Source organism: Egretta garzetta, unplaced genomic scaffold, assembly GCF_000687185.1.
Source record: "Egretta garzetta isolate BGI_Z169 unplaced genomic scaffold, ASM68718v1 scaffold1145, whole genome shotgun sequence".
In the NCBI taxonomy this organism is placed as follows: domain Eukaryota; kingdom Metazoa; phylum Chordata; class Aves; order Pelecaniformes; family Ardeidae; genus Egretta; species Egretta garzetta.
This window is the reverse complement of record NW_009259712.1, coordinates 641,532-659,487: the sequence shown is the minus strand read 5'-3', so window position 1 is coordinate 659,487 and position 17,956 is coordinate 641,532. Positions and strand designations below refer to the sequence as shown.

At 40.0% G+C, this 17,956-nt stretch overlaps 1 protein-coding gene across 2 annotated transcripts; it reads left to right on the top strand.

The window, feature by feature from the left end:
* The first annotated feature begins 587 nt into the window (after positions 1-587).
* TMEM192 (transmembrane protein 192) lies at positions 588-17,312 on the top strand. 2 transcript variants are annotated; one of them, XM_035894473.1, is made up of 6 exons: positions 588-701; positions 2,531-2,677; positions 6,726-6,990; positions 8,578-8,712; positions 12,961-13,063; positions 15,422-17,312. In XM_035894473.1, exons 3-6 carry the CDS (start codon positions 6,759-6,761, stop codon positions 15,543-15,545), a joined length of 594 nt encoding a protein of 197 aa, XP_035750366.1. In that variant the 5' UTR covers positions 588-701; positions 2,531-2,677; positions 6,726-6,758; the 3' UTR covers positions 15,546-17,312. The 2 variants fall into 2 exon arrangements, with proteins under 2 accessions (XP_035750366.1, XP_035750367.1); XM_035894474.1 differs by lacking the exon at positions 588-701 and adding an exon at positions 4,164-4,377 and having other exon boundaries at positions 2,606-2,677.
* Positions 17,313-17,956: the final 644 nt, after the last annotated feature.

The following is a 17,956-nucleotide window of genomic DNA, read 5'->3' as shown; positions in this document are numbered from 1 at the left end:
CAGGAGGCCGCCGAGGCCGCTGCCTGGCCGGGCTGCCTGTGGAGCGCGGCTCCTCCCCCGCCGCGCCTGAAATACCCGCCAGTAATTGGGGCGCGGGGTTGTTTTTAATCGAGGTTATTCATTTAACCGAGGCTGGTCGCGTAGCTCCTTTAGTTCTTCTGGGTTACTCCCCCACCTCCCCTTCGCTCCCGACAGATCCTGTCAGTGTAATTTCTGGTTTACATGACCACGGCGTTTTTCTGTTTGTTTGGGTATTTCCCACTTCTCCTCCCCATCTGGAAGCCTGCGCGGGCAAGGCTTGCTGGCTGTGGCTCTGTCTGCTCTCCTCCTGGTGCTGGGCTGCCGCGGAGGTGGTCACATGCCGGGAATGGATCAGAGAGCCAAGAAGCTGAAGCCTTAACCTGTGCATGTGGTAACATCAGTGCCTAAGAGAGGGTCCACTTTTATGGTGCTTTGGCTTTTAACAGCTGTGGCTTTGGCTCATCTTAATTAAATGAAACCTGTGTTTGATCTAATTCGGGCACTTACCAGATTTTTCTTAATGCTGGGTTGACTGCATGGCATCCTAGTCTCTCTTGCTTTAATTCCCCTCCTCCCCATGTTGCCTGTAATAATATCTACTTGGGCAGGTTATGGCACCCAGTGCTTCCTAACACTAGCTGTATTTCAGGATGTGAAGATGGATTGTAGCCGGTCTCGCAGTAAGTAATGTGTCCAAACATATTCTGATAAAGCTCTGTCTGTGAAGGAGTGCGCTGATCTGTCACGGTATTGCAGAAGCAATGAGTTCAGCTGTTCTCATGAGATAAAGGATGTTGTCCTGAGGAGGATTGCTGCCTTTGTGGGAGGTGTGAGCTGTTAACTCTGCTATTAATGCTGTGCTGGAGGAATGAGGCAAGGTGTCTTGGCTGCTGGAGTGCTGGTCCTGCATGCTTACTTGCAGAGCTTAAAATTATACCTGGCCCCTAAAAATGGGGGATGAGGGACAGAGGGCATCTTTGTACTCGTCCTGGATTTTATATCGGTGATTTAAGAGGAGTGCCATTTGTAAAACTTCAGGTCTGCAGTAAAAGTTCATCTTACCAGGCAGGTATTTCAGTGAGAGTTGTTTACGGTCAAAGGCTAGGCTAGTTATCAAATAGGTGAGGGAGGTCTGTACACTCTTTTCTATGGCTGCAAAAGTGTGGCATTCACAATACTAAAATAAAACTGATTGCTGACTGAAATAAGCCTTGATGACTAGTTCCTTTGTTGTAGGCAGCTGTCTGTAGGTGAAATAACACCAGGGAATCGATCTACATTGGCCCAGTTAATATGAAGTATAAACCTAGGTCTAATCCAAAACCTTCTTTATCTCTCTTTTCTTGTGCTAGCATCTAGAAGAATGACATGCCTCATTTGTCTTGAGGCTTATACTGCTGTGTCATGGCAAGAATTCCTCAGTTTAAAAACAGTAAATATCCCAGTGAACCCTGGCATGTGTCTCTGAATAGTGAGAAATCTGGAGTGGGGTCTGCCCTTGTCTTGTTATTCTGGGCTGTGGTTGGTATCACTCAGGAGACAAGCAGCCAAAACTTGATTGGGAATTTTGAGTTGCTTATCTTTTGAGGCAAGCAAGTCATAGGTCTAGTCATAGGACATAATAGGATGCTAACAGGGGAACTTGAGCAGTTTGAGTATTCATAATGGCTGCATATGTTCAACTTAAGGTGTACTGAATGACTGTGTCCTGGCCTGGAAGGAGTAGGGATGCATAGCAATGGGGTAAGTTCCTTGACCGCAAGGAAAGGTTTTTCCTTCCACCCATACTTAATTTTTACCTCTTACATTTTTTTATGTGAAAGGTACTTCTTGAAACTTACGTAGTCCAAACAACTGAGCTGGATGTGAAGTCAAAGCTGCGATATTTGGTGCCAACATGACAAGTAAAGGCTTCATGCTCTCTAGTGAAAGCAGAGACTGTCTTGCCCAGCACTTGGTAGCATCTTCCTTCTGTGAACTGCTGTTTCTTTCTTGCATGGGTTCAGTTTGAACTACTGCTGCAGGTCTTTTGACATGTCAGTAGTGTCAGTGGCTGAATCACTTGAAGCTCCTACTGGTATGGTGCAGCTGTCTCTTTTACTGCCTCTAACTGTAGTTGGATGGAAGTAAGAATAACAAGGGTTTTTGCAGTACCTGCATAAAGTATGTGAGAGACTTTAATTGTCACTTCTTCCACCTTTTCATGTAAACATCCTAATACTTATGGCCTCTCTGAGTGATGCTCAAATACTTGTTTAATACATTTTAAAGACTAAAGTTCCTGAAGGCTGGGTGTGATGTTGGCAGCTAGATCAGTGTCAGATTCCTCAGGGGCTGGGTTACATAAAGATGTGATGAGAGTTCACCTAGAATTTAAGAGCGTGTCTGAAGATACTAACCCAGTTCTTTTTCCATTAAAGCTTGATTTGCTAACAGGAAATTGCTAAAACTTTGCACTTCACTTTAGAGCTTACCTGTTATTATTCTTTGCCCTTCCCTTCTGTTCCAGGGTTCCTTGGAAATAACACAGAGTCTGGAAGATGATCCTCTACTGGATGCACCGCTTATTTCTTCTCATACATTGCATTCCCAACTGAGGCCAAAATTTCATGCTATCCCAGCAGTTCTCCTTGGCAATTTTCTGTTGCTAATACATGTAAGTTTTAAGGAGCATGATTTCCTTATGGAAAATTTGCTGTGTCTATTCTGAGTGCTTACAGTTCACATAGACAATTCTCCTGAGACTTTCACACACTGTTCTTCCAAAACAGTGAAGTCTTAATTGCCAGTGACTTTTGATAATGTATATGCTACATGATACTTGCTGTGTTCTCATTCTGTTTGTTGGTGCTAACGTGCTGTGACACATCTTGATAGGAAGAAAAGCCTGTTAAGTAGTAGTTCTATGCTGCTGAAAATGTACTTTTAAAACAATATTACTGCTGTAGAAGTGCTTAGACTAGTTAGAGGGCCACAATAATTTTGATGCCGTGCCTTCTGGAGGGTGAATTAATGTCAAAGGGAAGACTCTTAAGGTATTTCTTGTGGTAACTAAACAAGTAAAGTTGGAGTTGATCCAGGGCTTTTGCGTGGTGGTGGATGGAGAACTAAAGGAATCCAAACGTTACTTCCTGCTTTGACTTCTGGGGGTTATGGATATAAAGTACAGATCTCATACCTACCAATGTGAAGGCCTTTTTGAGGCTGGTAGACAGAAGTAGAGAGACTCATGCTCAGTAGCAAGTTTCTTCTTGGTAAGCTGAAGAGGCTTATTGTTGGTTGTGAGCATGTGGAAACCAAACATGAAGAAGGAAGCATGAAGAGCTCTGACCCTAAGATCTAACTGAAATGGTACTTGCACGCTGCTTAGGGATGTGGTTTAATGGTGGACTTTGCAGTGTTAGGTAGATAGTTGGGCTCTATCAGGAGACCCTTGTCTCTTCCAACCTAAATATTTATGATTCTGTAATGCCACTACCACTGACCCGAATGTGGTGTGTATATATATAAAGCCAGAGAGCGCACAAGACACATGTAATGTGTTGCTAGCTATGTTAGAGCTTCATTTGAGGTCTAACAAAAAATGCCATGCCCAGTGCTCTGTAAAACATAGTCCCTGCCAGAACTTTAAAACCACATACCAACCTCTAAGGTCTATCTTTGGGCAGCTGCGTAAAGTTGTTCAAACAATATGCCCTGGCCTTTTAATTGTAGAAATAAATGTTTTGTGGGCTTCTTAGTAATATCAAGAAATGTCATTCTGTCTGTCAGGTAGACTTAGGAAAGACTTCCACTGTTCTGTTGAATAAACTGCCAAAATTTCCAATGGGTAGTGTACCTAGTCTTATTCCCTTCCACTGCCAGAAGAACACTGGGGCCATCCCATTCAGATGGCACTTTAAGTCTTTGTTACAAAGGTAGACACTCCTATTGGTAGTAGAGCAGTAAACATTTTTTCACCTAGCCTTGGGCCATTGCTATCTACTACCATAACTGATGTAGCCAAATGTCAGTCACCCAGATCCTAAGTAACTGCCATCTCATCTGTCCCCATCACTTCCCCTCTCCTGTAAATGAAAGAAGTATGGGGAGGTGAAGAGAAAGAAAACTGCTGAGGCCTCTGTCAACACACACTTTTCCAGATAAAGTCTTGCTGCTGTTGCTGAACCTGCTGCAGTGGCCTTGGAGCAAAATGAAGTATCCTTTTCTGTTGGTGAAATACAGCATTATAACTGCCACATGAAATGGTGCTGTCTCTCCGGCTGAAAAGATGGATGGGGAAAACAAGCTTATTGGATTTCCTTCCCCTCTGCTTCTGCAAATGTGCACAAGCCTTGTGGAACATGGAGACACCAGGTTAGCTTGACACACAGACTGCCAAAGGGGCAAGTATGCTGAAGAAGTTAAGCCATCATAGTATCATATGGTAGAGTTGTAATGCATCTCTAAAGTAATTTGTGTGTAACTGGGAGTATTTCTTCTCCACCTTCCTGTGCCAAGAAACAGTTAGGCAGCAAATAGCTGCTTCAGTGCAGCTGCCTAGTTACATGCAATTCTGGAGTGTGTGGGTAGGACAAGCTGGAGTGTGGTGGGGCTGGGTTTCTGAGTGGCTTTCATTTTGCCATCTCTTGCTTTTCTGCAAGCTTCTGGCTCCTATCTGAAGACTCAGGAGAGCAGTGTAAACTGTACAGGCTAGAAATAATTTAATTAACCCTGTCTTTCCTTAATGCCCTCTGTGTATTTCCATACACAAAACTGAATTTAAATACTATTCCAAGAATAACTTCATATATAAAAATCCCCTGTAGTGGGGTGAAGTGATTGTTGTTGGACTACCCTAAAATGTAAGCAAAACAACTTTAATAAATGTCACCCTTAATGCCAGCTACCTCCTTCCTCTTGTATACACTGCTGTAGGAGATTAGTAGAGCTGCCATGCTAGGCCATTCCTGTTTTTCAGTTTAATATAGCCGTTCGCTGAACTGAAATATGTTCCTAACACCTGGAGGGAGTAGAACTAGATGTGTTACTGCTTTAAAATGGCAAGCTGAACAGTAAATTGACCAAGTAAAATATGCCTTAGCTGGATTATCCTTAGCTTTGTAAGAGATTGAGGTGGTAAAATAATAGATTCAACAAATGTTTTGTTTATAACCCTCCCTCTTATTTCACTTCTCAATCTATCTAATTAACCTGTCTCAAGATAATTTGGGATTTAATTTGCATTTGAAGTAATGGCTTTATGGGTAGTATAGAATGCACTTCCTTTCTCCTACTTTCTACCCTGTCTGTCCTCTATAATGTCTCGTTTGGGGTATTCATAATTGTGAGAGTTATTCCCCCTTCTTCCTCCCTCCAGTTACCTAACTATTTACAACCAGAGCAAGCTAAGGGCAGTTCATATCAAGAGTAAAGTGGTTCTGAAAGATTAAGGTTATTTGAAAAATAAGTTCAAGGGGGTGGTGGGCTCTTTGATGTCCATAGAATTAAGCATGGAAACAATTGACACAAAAGAAGATCAGATACTTGCCTCCACCCTCCATCCTCAGTTCTGATGTATTTCTATCAGTTATGAGAATGCAGAGCATGGGACACTTAAGTATATTAGAGATATTGTACTTCTGCAGACTTGAGGCAAATTGATTTTTTTTTTTATTGTATATGGAAGCTCTCAATTTACTTCTGTATTGGTGGGAGTTGTTTTTTGTTTCCAGTTCTCTTTTAAAATATTCCTATTCTGTAGAATGAACCAGGATGAGGAAGTACCATATCTTCTTGTTCACTGAATGAAAACAGTAGAGAAAGTATTTTCTATGACAAAAACATTCTATAAAGATCTAAAAAAGCTCTGTGTGTGTATATACCCCAGATAATGTGTGCCCAAGACTCTGCCTTCTAGTTGGCCAAAAGTTTGCTGATGCTCACTGATGATGAAAATTTGGAGAAAAGTCTAGAAAACAGGAAAAGTTATGGCATAATGGCACTAATCTGAAAGTACAAATGTGTATACAATCTGACTGATTATAGTCTGGTTGTTCTGAGCAAAATGGAAAAATCTGATGGTAATCATTCCTTAGTATATTTATGAGCTGGCAAAGATGCCTACCTAAGTGTTAATAATTTGTAGGTTACTATGATGGTGTTTCACTTTTTTCTAATGTCAAAATCTGTGGATTATTTTTAGTGCCTGTAGAAAAGGGTTGACTTTCACTTGTGAAATATCAATTTCAAGAAATGTAGACTGTACCAATAAGACATGAGGCTTTCCTGCAGAGCAGTAGCAAGTGTGATTGAATGAGTCTAAAGATGTGATTTATTTTTTTTTTTATTTTGAGGTAGTATAAATCAAGTTCCCTTTTAAAGTAAAAAGATGAAGTAAAAAAGGTCCAGCAATAAGTAAAATCACTACAAAGGGGAGACTCAGGACAGTGAAATAAATTTAGAGAAAATTCTGGGAAGAGTGGTGATTCTCAGCTCTGTTCAGCTGGAAACTGGTTGTCCTCCTGGAAGCCAGGCTTACTGTTTAGTAATTTCAGTCATCAGTATGTTCACAGAATGACATGTAGTGGTTGTAGTAAGTGTCTAATGCTTTATATGTTTTCTCAACTCCAATAAAACAATTTCATAAAGTATTGCATAAGGCTGTCTTTTTTTATATTGTTAAATGGTGACTGAGTTTTCCCCTTTCTTCCTTTCTCTTCCAGGTTGCTTTTGTTGTTCTAGCATTTTTAGCAGCTATGTTTTGTTCTTACCCCAACCCAAATCAGGATAAATGCCCTGGAAACTATACTCACCCACTTAAAGTGCAGACTGTCATAATTGTTGCAAAAGTAATCCTGTGGACTCTGCATGTTGTTTTTGAACGATACATCCAGCACCACCACAGTAAAGTCAGGAGCAGAGGTTACTTCTCGATATACCGATCAACAAGACATCTAAAAAGACTTCCACTGTTGATACACTCCACAGGTGAAGTGAACTTGTTTTCCTGCTTTTTTTCTTCTAAAGCTTTGAACTGTGATGCAATGAAAGACTGAACAGTTCATAATATATACTACACATTTATGTATAAACTTCTAAAAACCTGCCTATGAGCATTTATAAATACTATTTATTTTAGTCACATGGACCTCCTGACTGACCTTTCTGGCCTGCCAGATACATGTTGTAAAGAACTCTTTGGAGTGAAAAAATGCCCAGAAGTGTAAAGTTGAGTAAAACATGCTCATCCACATCTAGTCTTCAGCCATAAAATGTTCAGCCAGCAAGGTCTGTATTTGGCTGCTAGGGATCTGGGTTTGCATGCTTGTTTGTCTAGGAGGATATGCAGCAAGACCACTGGTCCTTCCAAGAAATGTGCTACTCTTTTCTTGTCAAGCTCAGCAGTTCAAGTAGGAACATATGAATTGCCTGTTGCTCAACAGCTGTCTGAAATCAGTAAAATAAGTGATTTCTTTTTTTTAATCTCCAGTGGGACTGTGTGTAACATTCAGCTCCACTTCTGACTGCCTTTTTCTACTTTCTAAGGACAAAGGGTGGTGTATGGGAGTGGTTTAACCCTATATACCTTAAGTTACATCCCTGGCTAGTGAAGCTGAAAGAAGTGTTGGTACAATTAGCTGGTGTAGCTTTTCTAATAAACTACTTCAACAAATCTAAAATCCATTTAACTTGAGGGGATTTTTCACACAGAAATAGCAGAGGAAAGGGGAACAAACAGTAGTGGCTTTTACAGGGGGGTTTTGCCTCTTATAATCCCACCTCCCTTCTGTAAGTCTTCTGGATAACTGGAGTAGAATTTTTTTCACCAGAACTGGTAACTTTGATGGTACTACTTATATATAACCTAGCTGTCTTTCTGCCCAGTCACTAAAAGAGCTGGTCAGCTTGAGAGTGTAGAACTTCAGGCTCTGACCACTAGGTAGAGCTCTGAAGATGTGTTTGGAATGCAGTGACAAAATAAGGCTACAGCAGGCTTAAGGATGTTTCAGAAGAGTAAAAGGACTATTTCTGCCTATTGCAATGTGATCTGGAATACTTAGCCCTGTTTTCAGTCTTAATTGAAGCCCACTTCTCCCTTACCAGACAAATTTCAGGCATGTGTACGTGTTCAGGTGCAATCAGTTGTGTGTTGTGGACTCTTGATGTAAAGAATTTGTGGTTAGCTCCATAACTGCAAATTCCCTGCCATGCTAATTGCTGCTGATACCACTTCCATCCTGACAGTTCAGCAGCTAGAAACTGTTTAAGCCCTCATGTGTAGACTAGGTATTTCTAGTGCATTTCTTCTATTCTTGTTTAAGTCAGAAAAATCTGTAAGAAAACTCATAACTCTACAATTACAATCAAATGATGAAACCTCATTTTGCTGCCAGCTGTTGTCAGCTTACATCACCTGTGTAAGGAGATGAGCCAAAGAGGCAAGTATGGTATGAAATAGAAAAGTATTACTGTAAATCTTGCAGCCTAATGCAGATACTGGGGATGACAGAGTACTAAGTTGTTTTCAACAGCTAATGAAATTGTTACACCTGTAAAATATCATTTGTTTTCTAGGTAATGCATCCCTGCTTTTGATTCTGTCAATGCAGCATTCCTTTCCTGATCACAGTAAAGTGTACCTGTACCTTATCCTGGGAGTCCTGGGTCTGGAGCTGATTAGCTCCCTGACATGCCTAGTGATTTACACAGGTGAGAGGCAACTTTTGCCTTCTTGAGTGAGACTTGTTATAGCTGCTACTCAACTGTTTTGTTTGCCCTTGCAGTAGCTCACTTGGTGTACCCCAAGACATTTGACTGCAACTATAAACACAGAATGATTCTGTGCTTGTAGAAGGAGAACTAAAGCAATTCCAAAGTAAGGCTGTCAGGCTTGATTTGGTCTCCAAGTGCTGCTAAATGGAAGCTCCACATTAAAACTGTTGATACAGTGAAGTGGTGATAAATGCATTATTGTTGCAGAAGTGTCTTGTGAACAGGGTTGCCTGTTTAGCAGTGTTTTCAAATATGTGCACCACAAACTGTGAAGCAGTAAGAGCTAGTTGGCTTTATCAGAACTGCTTCTGGGATTTACATATGGGACTTGCATAGCTGATAGTGTGATGTGCCTTACTCTGTAAGGTTACCTCTAATGAATGTTAAAAAAAAATTGTGGCTTTTGCAATCTCTGCTAATACTAAAATAAGGTACTGCATCATAAAGCTGTGAGGCATTGCTTTTTACTGTCACTGTTGGCTTGTAAGGTTATCTGCTTTTTGGTGTAACTTATCAAGACTTGATAAACCTCTTTCCATTAAACTATTGCAGGATTATCTAAAATGTTGATTAATAAATGCTTGAACCAAATAGTTTAATCTCATCTTAAACTGTTTGGGTTTATGGCTTGCACAAACTCAAATGAAAATAACTGGGTTAAAAAAAAAAACCAAAACACTAAAAGGTACAAGATACTAAAAAATGTGACTATTTTTTGTTTGAAGAAAACTAGAGATGTTTACTGTGAGCTCCATGTCTATTTAAATGACATGTAGTTCCTGCTGTTGAGTTAGTTTTTATTCCTGCTCCTGAGATGCTGATTTCGGATTATTTACAGATACAAACAAGGAGATGACACTTTAGCTAAGTAGCCTCAGTATCACTGGTTTCTCTGGGAGGAAAAAAATGGGTAAAACTAATAGTTTGCTCCTGACTTCTAATCAAACAGGAAGAATGACTGGAAATGCTTCCTTCAGGACTGCGTGAAGCTTAAGTTAAAGTAAAAGCCATTTCTGTGGTGGTCAGTATTTGTGTTAATCTGACTTTTGTGATTTCATAATCAATAATTAATCTAGAATGTCTTTTCTTGAGAAGAAAACTTTGGTATGTTTTTAGTACTGTAATGACACACAGTGAAATACTACCAAGTAGCCTGGTAATCTAGGAAATAAAAACTGTTCTTGATTCTCCTGCAACAACATTGAAATCAAAATGCACCAAGAAGTAAGGTCCTTACTCCAAACTACCTCCTCTTTCAGGCCCCTGCGCACTTGTATGCTGCAGGCTTGTCAGGCTTTCCCCTGAATGAACTAGCATGGCTCAAGTAGACTAACTGTCCTCTGGAGGAATAAAGGCAATGATGAAGGAACACAAGCATGGCAGTCATAGAGAACTATTTCAAGAATGCTGGAGATCATTGCTTCTTTGCATACTCATACTTACTTTCCTGGGAAACTCAGGAAATAAGAGATAAATTGCAAAACTTTAGTAGAATGTCAGGAATTCCAGTGAAATGTTATTCCTTACCCTGAGGCCTCATAGAGCTCAAAGAGCTACATTCTGTGTCTCAGCCTGGCAGAAAAGGATAAGCAACTGCAATGAAAGTTGACCTTCATAGTGGTAAGATCTGAGCCTGGACTTCCATAAGAGTTCTCAAACTTCTTTTAACTTCTTTTCTGCTTACTTGTCACCAAATGGGTCTGTTTCCTAGCTTGTACTGTCCCAGTTCCTGTGTCCACCAAATCCATTAACTAACGCACACTAGGAAGTTTTGGGCTGCAATGTTTTGCTTTCCAGCTGAAGGAGGCTTGAAGAAGGGTCCAGTGAGTCCTGGAACCAAGGTGAAGGAGGGACAGAGCTGCATTGCTAGGAAGGAGTAAGGCAGTCTCTTTTGACAACAGCTACCTTATTTCCTTAGCAGCCCCGAAACAACAGTCTTCATTCTCTAAAGCTTGCTTTGCAAAACCAGGGTTAATTTTTATGTAACTTAACACTTGTCTCAAGATGGGGAAGACCTCCAGTCACCTTAGGTTGCCTTTTCCAGTGAGTAGTGTAACTTGTTTTCCTGTTTTCCATCCCAATATGTGTTGAGGTAAGCTAAGAAATTGCCTGTCTGTGTCGTGTTGTGGTGGGGGTGGTTCAGGGTTTTAAACTTCATAAGCATCAAACTAAAGCTCTACTGAAGCAAAACAATTGTATTTGGCCAGTTCTGAAAATAGCCTGAGAATCTGTAGTAATTAGTGACACTTAGATAATTTTTTTTTCCTCAGACTAGACTGTGACTGGAAGCATGGAGCTTCCTTAGGAGGATAATTTTAAGGGTAGTCCTCTGCTCAGGGTTAAAGTGCTCCTCTCCAAGGCAGGTGCTTGCCAGATACCACTTACTGTTAAGATAGCATCAGCTAATGTAGCTGAGCAACAATGAGGAGATTAAGGTCACTTTATACTAACAACTCATGATTGGCCCCTTTCTTGTGTTAGTATATCCCTCCTAAATTCTGGAGGGAAGGTAGGCCTTGTTCATACATTGTTTCTCCACTGTGGAATTATTATTTTTTAACTACTAGAATGAGGTATAAATGCTTACCTGTAGAAGGTTCATGTGCCTGACTTATTTTCATTTAAATATTATTGCCTCACAAATGGAAGTGGTGGCATGGAATACCTGGTTGTAATTCTAGATATTTCTTGCTTGTTGGAGCCATTTTATGTATTATTATGCATAATGTGCTGTGAAGTACTACTGTCTCTCTTAGAAATCTCCATTCAGCAGTGTGTGTGTGTATATATAGCTGTAGGATGCGGAGGCAGGGTTCATAAGTCTACAAGGAATTGCTGTGATTGACCTAGAACAGACACACAAATGCACACAAAGCATTCAAGTGAGGTAAATGTGCATGGAATGAAGTATGATAGACAGCTCTAAATGTCAGCTTACTATTGTAAGTTATTGATAGGATAGGGAGGCAAGCTTTAACAGGTTTACTAAATGTATGTATTTAATGATATTCTTACTCCTAATATCACTTGAATAAAACCCCCTAACATTCCCACAAACAATTCATGTTGGGAATTCCACATTCATTCCTTTGTGGCTTTATTTGTAGAGGAATACCATCATAAAAATAACTAAGCTTTGAGCCTAACTTGTAGTTAACCTCTGGAGGGTCTTAGCATTGTTTTAGCAGGGTGGCCTGTAATAAACCCCATCATGTTATTGACTAGTAAGGACAGTCTTTCTCTGCTGCAGTAGTGTGAATTTCTCATGGAGCCAGACTCTAATGTTTTTAGTGGCATTAGATGTATTGCTTCACAAGCAGCCCTAACTGCAGAGTCCAGAATGCATACTCCAAATATCTAGGTACATTCCTTGAATCAGGATCTGACATTGAATACCTTCAAATATTTTCAGCTTCCTTCTAGAAATAATGCAGAGGGTGCTTACAGCTTTTCCCACCCCTACCATCCCCATTCCATATCTGTTTAAATTTAAATCTTAAACTTTATTCACAGGTGCCCAGGAATGACTTCTGGTTTTAACAGCCAACATTGCAAAGTTCACAATGTGATCACAGAGCCACTCTGGTTTGAATACTTAGTGGATTTCTGTAGCAAGTCTGCCCCAGTTCTAGAGTAGGCAGACAAGTTGCTGCTGCACTGTGGGTAGTCTAGTTAAAATAGCATTTATCAAAGAGTTTAAGTTAGAAGTTCTGACCTAGATACTAGTATCAATTTTTTACAACTACTTATGGCATGTTGCTTAATTTATGGCCTGAATTTGGAGACTGAATCTTGGTACCCTCTCAAAGGCAGCTAAGGTTTCCCCCTTTCTTAGGTGACAGACTGGACTTTGCAGATGTTGAGCACTATGATCAAGCTTCCCCCTTCAGGTCTTCACTTCACTGTGGTCTTTTAAGAAGCAAGGCTGAAAAAAACCCCACTAATCCAAACAAAAAACCCCTACCACTAACTTATAATCAATGCCATTCCAGAAATGAGCAGAGAGATTCTCCTTTTTCTTTACTTCTTCCTGACTCCCCAGATTCCCTTATCTTTCTATCTCTTATCTTAAGGCAATCTTATAATCATCTCTTACAGATTTTTTGTTTTTACCTTGGAGGCTGGTGATAAGGCTTTTCTTTTTTTTTGGTTGCTTTCCAACTACTTTATAAAACTTTGTTGCAGTGAAAATAAGCAACTTCAATCATGCGAAGCCAAGACCTGACATAATTGAAGAAGAAAAGATGTATGCCTACCCTAGTCACATTACCTCAGAAATTGGATTCAGGTAAGAGTTTCTGTACTAACTTGTGCTGTGTTCAGCTGTGGTATATAGGTAACATGTACTAATGCAATTGCATTACTTTCTGTAGATTTACATATAATCTTAAAACTTTCAACCAAAGCAGAGGTGGGAATAATAGTTTTGAAGGAAACTATATGCCTAAGGCTGCTATTTTACATGCATAGATGAGTAGCACAATCTTGTACTTTCTATGTAGTAATGGCAACTTGTTATGATACAGAAATCCTCAAACATGAGGACAGGAATGATTTGACCATGTATGGCTGGTTGCATGAATCTTTAATGTCCTATAAATAACCATGCTTAATGTGTGTTAATTGGCTTGATGTGGGAGTTTGAGGAGAGATATTGGTGTCTTAAACTGTTACTTAAAGTATGCCTACAGAAGCCTAGCTTCTTCAACCAGTTTCAGGCAAGGAAATATACTATGGGCAGTTGATAGATGAAGAAGAAAACTTTGCAGCTGTGTTCTGTGTCAGCAGTTGGACATGAGATTCTAGCAAGGGATTTGGAATATATTTCTAGTTTGGGAAGGAACTTTAAAGGTGGGTGGGGCACTGAAGAGGTAAGTAGGTTCGCAGGGAGACAGAGAAGCTATCCAACATTAACTTCACAAGCACTGAGACTCATTGCTTGTTTATCCCTTGTGTACCTCCCTTGTGTACCTTCTGACTGCTTGAACATCTTCCAGTTGCTGAAATACCTCTGGTATGACTTAACAAAAATCAATCATCAAAAGTAACATGGAATTGCATGTAAGAATTTACTAAGAAGTGTCTAATACAGTATGACTTGCTTCTGTATGTGTACCTTAGTAAAAAGTTGAAATGCAGAGATGACTAATACTTTGGCACTTCCCCTGGTGTCACAAATGCACATGCTTTTATGGAACTTGGAAGTAGATGTCCAGGATACAGGAAGGATTTAGAGTGGTCTTGAATTTTGATACAATATCTGACTTCCATCTTGATATAAACACCATGATGAATGCATGGTGGACTTCGTTCCTTTCTCATTCAGCTTGTCCCCTGAGAAATTATGAAATGCCCAGAGAATGAGTCTGCAACAATGACCAGCTGAGGAAAAGACTCTGATTATTTTTTATTAGAGTGCAAACTTCCTCTGAGAACTGATTGCAAAACAGTTATTTCAATTCATCTCTATACAACTCTGACGCTCTTTCCTTTGAGAGTTAAGGTCTATTGAAAAGTGAATCCTGTCAGCCCTTCAGTTGACCCTGGTTATAGGAATGTTTTTTGAATATTATGACCCCTACAACCTAAGCTACTGATCAGGACCTCTTCTGGTGCTTTAAGCTGGTAGTGCAGATTACTGGTTAAGGTTGCAAGCTTTCTGTCTCAGACCTGTTCTCATTTTTTCCAGCTTAGCTACAGTAGGTTTTTAATTAGACCTAGGCTTTTTTCCACTCCAGCTGTCCTCCTCAGCACTTTCTAAGAACTATAGAAGGGGCAATGTCCTCCACAAAATGCTGCAAGGCTGAGGAGCAACTTTCTAAGCTCCAAGATGCTCACGTGTGTACCAAGAGGGCAGATTCCCAAATCAGCTAGGAAGAAATGTGTAAGGGAAGACTGGAATATGCTCAGGCATTGGTATCTGTTCTTTCTCTGTTCTTAAAAGCTCCTAATTATAGATTTGACAATTCTGTATTTCTACAGATTTTTGTCAATTAACTTGGCTTTACTTAGTGTTGCAGTGGTACTAACCTAATTAAAATGAAGGATGCCTGAAACCTGGAGATATTTGAAGTGGGAAGTTAGCTGTATGTGAGGTAGATCTGGAATAGCACAACTGTTCGGTGCTGATGCTGTTAATGCTATTGTGACATAGTATCACTGTATGTAGTAGTACATTATGTATGTTATTTCAGGTTAATCAAGCAATTTCTGTCTTAAACAGCTTATGATCCCCACAGCTGAATAAAAATACCATGCCTCCTTAAAATAAGCTTCCTAATGTATTTGGAAAAGGTGTCACAGATCTATTAGCATGTTGTCTGGCTCACTAACTTTAAGTTTGTTAAACAGTAAGAACCCTTGTACTACTACAACTTTTTTGTAACTGTCTAGCAGGAAATATGTAACTATTATGTGTACATGGCATGAAGCCTAAGCCAGACTTTTGTCTTCCTGCTTTCTCATGCAAAATAGAGGTTAAACCTAAAGGTGTTGTAGATTGCCTCCTCCCTCAAAAGTTAGTTGAGATCAACAAAAGTAGAACTGAAGGAAGCAACTTGTTTAAGTATTTGTTAATTGTCTCCGATGCTTCATGTGTTAGCTGCTGTCACTTACTGAATCCTACATTCACTTCTGTTATTTCAAGGGAAAATTCAAGTTTAGAAGAGATAGTTGAGAAGCAAGGAGATGTAATAGAATATCTTCAGCGACACAATGCACTGCTCAGCAAGAGACTATTGGCACTAACATCTCAGCAAATCAAAACTTAACAGCATTTGGAAAACTGCTGCTGGAGCACTGGAGGGAACATAAGGTAATGTGACTTGTACACATGACTCTTCAATCATCTTTCACATTTTGAAATAGAAGTTACGTTGGAAGGATGAGCTCTGCATACTCTATAAACCTGTTTCAGCTGGATGCTCTGGCTCTCAAAATCACCAGTTCTGAAAAAAGTTCTGGAGCTTCAAGGATTTTTAATTTCTAATAGGTTAAAGATGGACCTGAGGTAATGATTTAACTTTGTTCAGTTGTTGCTATTTTGTACTGCTGTAACCTTTAAGCTTCAAACTACCAAAGTATTTTATATTTCTAAGATACCCTTTGCAAAGTCACGTTTTTCTAGAGGAAAAAAGTATCATTTCAGTTTCTAGTGCTGAAGCTGAGACTAGATGTGTTCTGTCGCTGAGTCCCATTACTTCAGTGTTAGAGGTAGTATACTTCAGTAATCCTATACAAAGTAGATACTTGCTTTCTAGATCTGTCTCTATTTCTCCTTTGTCAAGAAAAGGAATGAAACTGTTGCTTGTGCCAGAATTTAGCATCCAATTTAGGATTTACAAAAAAGCAGTGGATGCCCTAGAATGGCAAATATCACATAAGTGTGGTACAAACAGGGTTATGAAAAACAATGTGTGCAGTTGTTCAGAATTCTGACTTTAAAATCTATAAGAGGGACCCTCAGGGCTGATAACTTTCCTGTTATTAAGAGTCTGTGTCAGCTAATAATCACAAGATTCCTACTCTGCCAACTGAACTAATGTAATACAAAAATACTTGAATAAGCTTTTTTCATTGACCTAGTAACTAGTGTTGAATGGGCTTAAAGATTCTGTTAAAGATGTATCGGCTACACGCATCCTTGTTCGTTACTTTGACTCTTCAAAAAATGTCAGCACCTTGATTAAAAAGCTAAAATGGTGTATGTGGGGAAGTGAAAAGCAGCAGAAGACAGAAAGGTCTAGAAGTTGGAAAAGCAAGAATTTTTTGGTTCTATTTCATGGATTTATTGGGAAGGCTGATAAAAGAACCTTTCTGTTCTGTAAATTTGTCTACCAGTGTAGACTGAGAATTATTTTAGAAGCCAATACCTCTGTGGGGAGACAGGGTAACCACTAATTAAAACTGGGAAGAAGGCGCTCATGAGGAGTGGTATTGTAGTTGAATATAAAAAAAAAAAAAAGAATCCATCCTACTTTAGTCCTAGGGCACAACTTTAGAAATAACTGAACTGTTTAGTGTGCGACAAACATGGGGCTTGTTTCATTTAAAGGAAAAAATAAATATTGGGGGGTTTGCTGCTATCCAACATTAAACTTGTTCTCCTTAACTGTTGTTTCTTGAAAATGCATCCAGGATTTTATAGTATCATGTGAAGAATACAAATTATTTTGGTTTTAGAAATCAAGTTTTGATGTGATTGTGTATATCAATTTATAAAAATTCTATGAAAAGCAGTAAAATGTGACTGTGAAGTTCGTGCACAATAAATGCAACTAAGGAAAAGCACGAATTCTGTCATTTCTAAGTTTGTGTGCAGCTGGTAAAGACTGTTCCAATGGGTGATCTGTGCAGATTTTCTGTTATGCTGAAGTTTTTGTAGCACAGTTTTGGTGCTTGAAACTAGACAAAAACTGTTATGGCAAGGATAGCTGTGCACTCATTTTGAAGCTTAAGCTTATTCTTTCATGAGTAAGTTTTTTTTTCCATCTCACTTCATATGATCTCTGCTACTCCTCTTTCTCTCCAGTATAGAGGAACATGCTGCATGGTGCAGCAGAACAACTTCACTGTGTTTTGAGGGTGTTGCTCATACCCTCCTCCCCTCCTGCGTGACTGCTTAAGGTAAAACTTGGATTAACCAGCAGTACTGCTTTCCATGGAACACAGCAGCTGGAAAGCAAAGTGCAGGCTGCCATCTGAACATGCACATCACTTGCCCTTTGTAATTTGTAGCTCTTCCTAAGTACACAAATGATTAACAACTTGTGACAAATACTCCCTCCCACATTTTTCTATCATACTCCCACTGTATCATGTTTCCTTAGTATCTTTAAGCTCTGGAAAAAAAAGAACACACCAGGCTTTTCATGCCTGTGCACTACCTCCAGCTAGGAGCTAGCCCTATGTACTCGTCCTCAATGCTTTCCAGCCTCTGGCCAGGCTCAGGGCTCCAAAGAATTGTTGAGCAGGAGCTACTGGTGTGGGGTAAGGGCTGCCTGCAGCCCTAGGGCACCCCCATGGCCCCTGCCCCAGGCCCCTGCTTTCTACTGGCACCGTGGTTTCCTGCCCAGGTTCAAGGTGCGCTGTAGTGCTGTGCACTCATTGTGATGTCACTGCAGGGTGGTGTGGCTGGGTGTTGTAGGCCCACTTGGTGGCTGCCCGTGTGGTTCCCGACTGG